At 37.3% G+C, this 8,458-nt stretch overlaps 1 protein-coding gene across 1 annotated transcript; it reads left to right on the plus strand.

The window, feature by feature from the left end:
* Positions 1 to 4,905: 4,905 nt before the first annotated feature.
* LOC101640873 (olfactory receptor 52E8) lies at positions 4,906 to 5,862 on the plus strand. The gene has a single exon (XM_004717109.3). The coding sequence runs from the start codon at positions 4,921 to 4,923 to the stop codon at positions 5,860 to 5,862; it is 942 nt and encodes a 313-aa protein (XP_004717166.1). The 5' UTR covers positions 4,906 to 4,920.
* Positions 5,863 to 8,458: the final 2,596 nt, after the last annotated feature.

Genomic DNA, 8,458 nt, shown 5'->3' on the forward strand with positions numbered 1-8,458 from the left:
ATGCAGTGTTAGATGCAGCTAATGCTTTTGTTAGCACCTCTCTAGCTTTTTTTGTTCAGAATCAATTTTCCTTATCTGAGAGGGGCAACAATGAACATTCTTCCTACTTCTCTAGAGGCGTTTACACAACCCCTGTGGAAGGATGGTTGTTAGTGTATGAGTAGTTAGTTTATTGTGCTAACCAGGCCAATAAACACATGTAGGGTTAATTGAAGGGCAGAGAGATAAATGGCTCAGTGAGCCTTGCGTTTCTAGTTCTTGGGTCTCTTGTTTTCTGATGGTCAAAACCAGGGTGCAGCTACCTTAGCCAGTTCCCCTTCATCTGGCAAGGCTCACTTCCTGCAAACATCCCTGAGGAGAAGCCAAATGTACCTACCACAAGGCAGCCCTGGGTGCTGGAGCACCCGTGTGGAGACCCCTGCCAATGCTGAGATGCTTACACATTCACTGACTCATCTTTCCTCCTGAAATCGGCATCATTGCATCTGTTTTGTGAGATGGAGGAGGACTTTGTGGATTGATGTTGGACATATGGGTTAATGAGTTAATGTTGGACTTAGGGGCTTGGGCAGCACTGGGTTGGGATATTTTCTTGATGTGCACTTACTATTTATATAAAACTCTCTCTTATGCATGAGTTTCTGTGGATTTGTTCCTCTAAAGTACCCAGACTAACACAGTATATCATATGTAATTCTTCTTTTCCCCATTGCTGTCCATTGGATTCATTACATTGATGACATCATCTTAAGTGCTGATGATATTACTCTCTTACAGGATTGCCTAATTGCTCTAATGATACCTAAAGTCAGAAGGACGAGCCATGAAACCTTTAAAAGGCACAGAGGATGGGACTATTAGTAAGATACCGAAGAGTTGTTCATTCAGATAAGACCCATGTATTGCTTGAAACCAAGGCACAAGATAATCCTCCATGCCTTGGATGCCAGAAGAAATTCATGAATCTTTTGGAGGGCATCTGTATCTCACATGGCACAGTGCTTGGGACCATCTGGTTGATTAGCCAAAAAAAAAATATGCCTATTGAGACTAAGGGAAAGATTAATGGTGAGTTTTTGCAAAGTGTAAGTGTTCAGTGACACCTGTGAAGATTCTGGGTACAAGAAGAGCTACAGGTCATGAGGGATCCCCAGCACAGGATACCATGTGTCCAGAGCTATATTCCCTCTCTAAGAGAAGAGAAGACTCATTGCCAGCAGATGCCTGGTACACTGATATCGGTAGGCCCTGTAAGCCACCCCTGTGGATGGCAGTGGTCATACAAGCTTCTAATAGTACCATCTGTTTGGATCAGGATCATCCAATGGGCTGAATTTAAGACTGCATGGATGGTCATCACCCACAAGCTCTCTCTCTTAACCCTTTGTGCAGACAGTTGTGCAGTAATCTGAGTGTTAATTAGGAGGACTAGCCAAAGGCATACAGATCATTTGCAGATGATGGACAAGTCCTGTATCAAGATTTCTGAGATCACCTACAAATCTTAGATGCTGACCTAACTGATCCATCTGAGAAACCAAGAAGCAGATGCTACAGCACAAGTTAGAATAGTGTAACCCAATGGATTCACCAGCAAAAAGGATACCATAGTGTTTATTGGTTAGAAACTAAACAGGCAGGCATAGTAGCTACATATAGTGATTTGTTAGCAGTGTTGCAAAATTGCCCCAGTGCTCATGCCATTTTCAAAAGAATGTGCCACACAATCCTAAGCATATACATAAGGGAACACAGGCAGTGATAAACCAGTAGGCTGCTAAACAAAAGGTTGATAGTTCAAACCCACTGTGACTCCATGAGAAAATAAAGACCAAGTAATCCATTCCCATAATGGCTATAATCTCTGAAACTCTTTGGGGAAGCTCTGCCCTATCCTATGGGGTCACTTTGAAGTGGAATTAACTTCACGACAGACAGTGTAGTGAGAAAGAGATTCCGAAAGAGAATCCTCTTGTGCCTATTAATTAGTTTTCAGGGTCTCAAAGAAATTACCATTTTATTCCCAGGGGAATCAGAATCCTACCAACAATCTACATATACATAGAAAATTGAGTGTCCCAGAGAGATTCATGGGGTTTGTTCAAAATGCTACTCTTAGAGTGGTGACCACGGTGAGTTTACTTCACTTTAAGGCTGTGAAACCTAATGAAAGAGATGACGAGGAAAGGGCAATGCCAAGGAAACATGCAAAGAAGCAGGACCGCGTGAGTGAAGGATGAAACCAGAATGAAGGAAGAAAGCACATGCCTTTAGTGATCATACCTCCAGGGAATACATGTTTTTTTACATATATGTGTATATTTCTGCAAAGTGTCACACACACAGCCACAGGGACAGTGAAGCTGAGGATCAAGGTGATTTACTACTATTTCTTCTATCAGTTTGGCTATTGTTTCCCTATTTTCTAGAAATGTCCCAGGTTTAGAATAGGTAAATAGTAAACATATATGTATATCTACTATATATGTATATTTACTATATACATACTTACACATTGAAAATGTTTTTGATATTTATTTTCTAGCCTCATTTTTTCCCATAAACCCTGGGGGTATTTTTTAAAATAGCATTTTAAAAACTTTATTAAATTTTTTAGGGACTAGGAGGGGCTGGCACCCAGTCTTATTGCCAAAGCCAGCACTAAAGGAATGATCTCTGAATACATTCTGCAAAAATGAATTGGTATACATTTATAGAATAATTAAAGGAAATGTTGCTTTGAGCAATGTTAACAACTTGGAAACAATGTTTTCGTAGAGAGGAGGAGTGCATCAGTTTAAAAATATTTCTGAAAAATACACAGGGCTAAGTGAGCTATTTTTTATTTATATGGAAATGTGCATTTAAATTATATATATATGTACATGTGTTTATAGCTACATATACATCATCTCATATGAGTTCAATTAATTAGGCATTATGTATGTATTTGGTCATCAATAGAGTGGATCAATAAATCCACTGACTTTCAAGATATGATCATACAAAGAACAATAGATTATTATTTATATTTTTACTGACCATTGTGCTTCCTTTTCCTTGTTATTATCACTACCTGATATAAAACCTTATTTCTTAGTTTTATTGATACTTGCTCTTAAATTCTTAACATAAACCTACCTTTTACATGAATTTTTCTTCACCTTACTCTATTCTATAACATTTTCTTTAACCATATGCTGTAACCATAGCATTTAGAATCCAGTTTTTAAATTTCATCTTTGGAATTTTATCTCCCTTACTGCACAGAAATCTTCTTGATGGGATATGAGAGCTCTTATCCAAATTTTTACTCATTGCCTATCAGGGCTAGCACATATCGAAGGTCTTAAATTGTTGATGGAATAAATTTTGATGAATACCATGAATTTTCATTGTTTATTTTCTACTAAAGAGAAAGTGGAGAATCTTATGTTTATTCTAGCAGTTTGTGGGAACACGGTGATCTATGTTTGGCTGCATTGAATTTTACATATGAAAAATGCTAAATTGGCAAATGCTATGTTCTTTATGTTTTTACAGTAAAAAATAAAACTAAGAACTTCAACTATCATCCACACACATGCACACTCACAAAATCTACCTGAATTTCCCAAGTAGCCTCTCATTTTTGTGATTGTTTATATGCTTCAAATCAGCTCCCTTTCCCCCTTTGTCAGGCACCTGTCGAAATTCTACTGAATTTCCTTTTTCTCTTTTGTGTACTTCTAAACTTTAACTTGCCTCGGCCTCTAAATATTCTCCCAAATTTGAATCATACTCTATGCAATTATACATATCACATTCAACTACTTTAAAATTTTCTGTAGAAATATGTTTACTCACAAAAGTCATGCAGTAATGATTTCTCCCAATCTTCTAATTAATTGCAAGTTCAGAATTTCCCAATAGTTTAGATAAATGCTAAAAACCAATATTATTTAATAGTTCTTTCTGTGTAACTAAAGAGGGTGCATCCATTAAGACACTAAGATCTAGGAGAGAATATTAGTGGAAGTAAACTGTTGGCTCCCTAATATTCTTTCTTATTCTCTTCATCATACATCAAACATTATCTCAGTTAGAAAATTTAAGTCCTCTCTCCATTTTGCCCCATCTTTAGACAGTATCTTTACAAGCGAGGCTTCCTGGTGGCGTGTTTAAAGAATATACAAATTCTTTGTCCATTCTTAAAAATCTGATACAGTTCCCCCAAAACCCAGGTAGGATGGAACCTAGGTTGTTTATTTTCCAAGATAACTTTGAAATTACTAACATATCTGATCTGAAACATTTACTTACGGAACTTTAACAATTAACAACATTCATACGGAAGACTCTTTATAGACATATGAATTAACAAAGACTGTTTCTGCTTTCAAAATCAGACCATTCAGTATTCAATAACACACAAACACGATGATCCACATCACCATACATACAAACCCACACACTAAGTGTTAATCACATTAAATATTTAGAATTTTACAATCTCAAATAGAGAAACAGTTGACATTGTGAATACTCAAGAAATGATTATGAGCACAAAACAAATAGGCTTTCAAATAGCAGAGACATAAGTTCTGGGCCTTAATTCCCATTTATTTCAGGCTATATTCCCGATTATGAAATTCTATCTGGTTGATTGATATTTTTCTCTGTTCCCTTCTTCAAGCTTAAGCTTGAACTTAGAGTAAGCGGCAGCAGAGAAGGATGGAGTGTATTCTTGGTGCTGAGTTAAAGATCAGGTAGAGTTAGAAAAATATGATTACAGTATTTGAATTCTTTTTTGAGTCAGAAGAATGAAAAATAACAATGTTATTTGAAATGTCACCAGGAATTTGAAAACGAAGGAAGTGGAATCAATGAAGGCAACCAAGAAGTTTCTTACATGCTGGGCATCTAATTTTGGCTGGAAGAATGTTCATTCCAAATGACACTCAGTTTCATCCTTCTTCATTCCTCCTAGTGGGAATCCCAGGGCTGGAAAGTGCACATATCTGGATTGGAATTCCTTTTTTATTTGTCTATCTTGTTGCACTTTTGGGGAATGCTGCCCTCCTCTTTGTGATCCAGACTGACAATAGTCTCCATGAGCCCATGTACTACTTCCTGGCCATGTTGGATTCCATTGATATGGGCTTGTCTACAGCCACCATCCCCCAAATGCTTGGCATCTTCTGGTTTAACCTCAGGGATGTATCTTTTGGAGGCTGCCTTTCCCAGATGTTCTTCATCCATTTCTTCACTGCCATGGAAAGCATTGTGCTTGTGGCCATGGCTTTTGACCGCTATGTTGCCATTTGCAACCCTCTCCGGTACACCATGATTCTCACCAGCAAAATCATCAGCATCATTGCAGGCATTGCTATCCTGCGGAGTCTGTACATGGTGCTTCCTCTAGTGCTCCTCCTCCTGAGGCTGCCTTTCTGTGGGCACCGTATCATCCCTCATACTTACTGTGAGCACATGGGCATTGCCCGTCTGGCCTGTGCCAGTATCAAAGTGAATATTATGTATGGTCTTGGAAATATTTCTCTCTTATTATTGGATGTGCTCCTTATTGGTCTCTCGTATGTTAGGATCCTCTATATGGTTTTCCACCTGCCTTCCTGGGAAGCCCGACTGAAAGCTCTCAACACCTGTGGCTCTCACATTGGTGTTATCTTAGCCTTTTTCACGCCAGCATTTTTCTCTTTTTTGACACATCGTTTTGGCCACAATGTTCCCCAATATATACATATTATCTTAGCAAATTTATATGTGGTTGTACCTCCAGCCCTGAACCCTGTGATCTATGGGGTGAAGACTAAGCAGATTCGAGAGCGAGTGCTCAAGATTTTCTTCAAGAAAGATAGTTAACCACTGAAGGGCATGGAGGATTGCTCTTAAATATTCATGTTTTTTTCCCGTTGTTAATAGTCCTAGCTACTATATAATGTGATTTTCAAAAGTAGAAGAGCAAAAGTGAATATTGAGACCAAAAAAAATATTTATCCACCAATTGAAATGTGTCTTTAAGTTTAAGAATTTTAGTGTTATTTTGTAACATATACACATATATAAACTATTTCACAAGCATAATGTTTTTTATTACTCAAGATGGTGCTGATAAGTATATATAATTTTTCCCATTTTAAAGATATAGGTATGTTCATAGGTAGGCTAATGATCTATTCGAATTTCATTGTTAGTATGAAACAGAAACAAATCAAATATTAACTCTCCTTGTAGTATTCTGATGCACACATATGTGTTTCTCATTGAATAGATTCATTAAAGTGGAAAGTAGGTCATACATTATGTCTGAGGTCATCTTTGGTAGATACTGTCAATCGGAGTTCAAGCTGTTCATATCAATTTACATTTGCATCAGCATGTATGACAGTTCTAGTTATTTCATCATCTCACTTAAACTTGTACTATTAGTCTATTTAATTTCTAAATCTCTTGAGTGTGTGTATGTGTATAGCAGTATTAGTAGTGGTTTACAGGGCTTTTAATTTACATTTTCCTAATGAAAAAGGAAATCTAACACCATTTTATGTTTATCAGCAATGTAGCCATTTTGAAGTGCTTGTTCAGTTGTGCTTTTTTAAATTGATTTTTAAGGATTTAAAATATATGCTTTTTTTGCTATTTTTATTAATAAATCATTTTATTGTGGGCTCTTACAGCTCCTGTAGCAACCCATACATAAATTGTATCAAACATATTTGTACATATGTTGCCATCATTGTTTTCGAAACGTTTTATTTCTGCTTGAGTCCTTTATAATCAGCTCCTCTTTAGTCCCTCTCTTCCCACCCTCCAAACCTCGTGGACACCTGATAAATTATAAATTATTATTATATTCATATCTTACAACATCTGCTGTCTCCCTTCACCCACGTTTCTGTTGTTCATCTCCCCTGGAGGGGGTGTTTATACATTGATTATTATAGTCGATTCCCTGTTTCTCCCCCTTCTCTCCCCATCTTTCCTCTACCCTCATGGTATCACTACTTCCATTACCGTTCCTGAAGGGTTTATCTGTCCCGGATTCTGTGTGTTGAGGGTTCTTATCTGTACTAGTGTACATTCTCTGGTCTAGCCGGATTTGCAAGGTAGTACTGGAGTCATGATAGTGGGGTGGAGGAAGCATTAAAGAACTAGAGGAATGTTGTGTGTTCCATCGGTGCTATACTGCACTCTGGCTGTCCCGTTCTTTCCTTGTGACCCTTATGTGAGGGAATGTCCAATTTTCTACAGTTGGGCTTTGGGTCTCTACTCCCACCCCCATCATTTGCTTCAGTACATTTGTTTGTTTGGGGTCTTCTGATGACTGATACCTGATCCTGTTGACACCTCATGATCACACAGGCTGGTGTGCTTTTTCCATGTGGGCCTTGTTGCTTCCCTGCTAGATGGCCACTTGTTTAACTTCAAGTCTTTAAAACCCCAGAAGCTGTAAGTTTTAATAGCCAGGCACCATCAGCCTTCTTCACCACAATTCCTGGAGTGTTGTTTTTGGCTAATGCTGCCGGTGAAACTTGGATATTTTCTTTCAACACCATTGGTTTTTGTTTATATCCTACCTCCTGAAATGTTTGCATGTCCACCAATTATTTTTGGTACAGTCACAGTATATTCTTTACATCTTCTTTGGATGTTTCCTACATCATTCAATATCTTACTCATAGTATTTCAAAATATTTAAACTTAAACAGCCCTATCATATTTTCTGTTCACTTCTTTCAATTCATCATTTTTCCATTTGCCTTAGCTATTCAATGATTGAGAGCATGGTTCAGAATCTTTTGACATTTACTGTGATTTTCTTTCTCTTTCCTATTATTCCAATGAACTTTTGCTTTTTATTTTAAATGATGCTATGGATGTCTACCCACAGCTCATCGGGTCTCCTGTCAGTGTTCAATGCATCAAATCTATTCTTGAAGTTCAGGTTTGATATACTCAATGTTATATTTAGCTCTTGTGGACCTGTTTCAATTTTCTTTAGCTTCAATTGAAAATTATATATGAATAACTGATCACAGAAACACACAAGCCACCATCTTTGGCATCTGGCCTGGTTGGCTTCTGATACTTAGCTTCTTCATTCTCCTTTCCCACATATATAAGCAATTTTATTTCTGTGTATTCCACCTGCAGACGTCCATGAAAAAACATACTTGTGATGAACAAGTCGTTGGCCTTGCAAAATTCTAACATATGATCTCCAGCTTCATAGCTATCAGCAAGCTCATATTTTCCATCTACTAACTCTTTCATTCCAATCAACAATAGCTATCAATGCATCTTGATTGCATGTTTCATCAATTTCAGACTGAAGACATTGTCAAATTCTTTAATTTCTGCATCACTAGTTTTAGTTGTGTAATTGGTGCATACATTTGGATAATAGTTGTACTGATTTAATTTTCTTGTATGCAGATAGTTATTACCCTATCATAGA

This window comes from Echinops telfairi, unplaced genomic scaffold (genome assembly GCF_000313985.2).
Source record: "Echinops telfairi isolate 266 unplaced genomic scaffold, ASM31398v2 ScPeMD7_41;HRSCAF=154, whole genome shotgun sequence".
NCBI lineage: Eukaryota > Metazoa > Chordata > Mammalia > Afrosoricida > Tenrecidae > Echinops > Echinops telfairi.

Bases quoted from the DNA above. Each gene is read 5' to 3' on its own strand.
- LOC101640873 (XM_004717109.3), top strand. From the start codon at position 4,921: ATGTTCATTCCAAATGACACTCAGTTTCATCCTTCTTCATTCCTCCTA.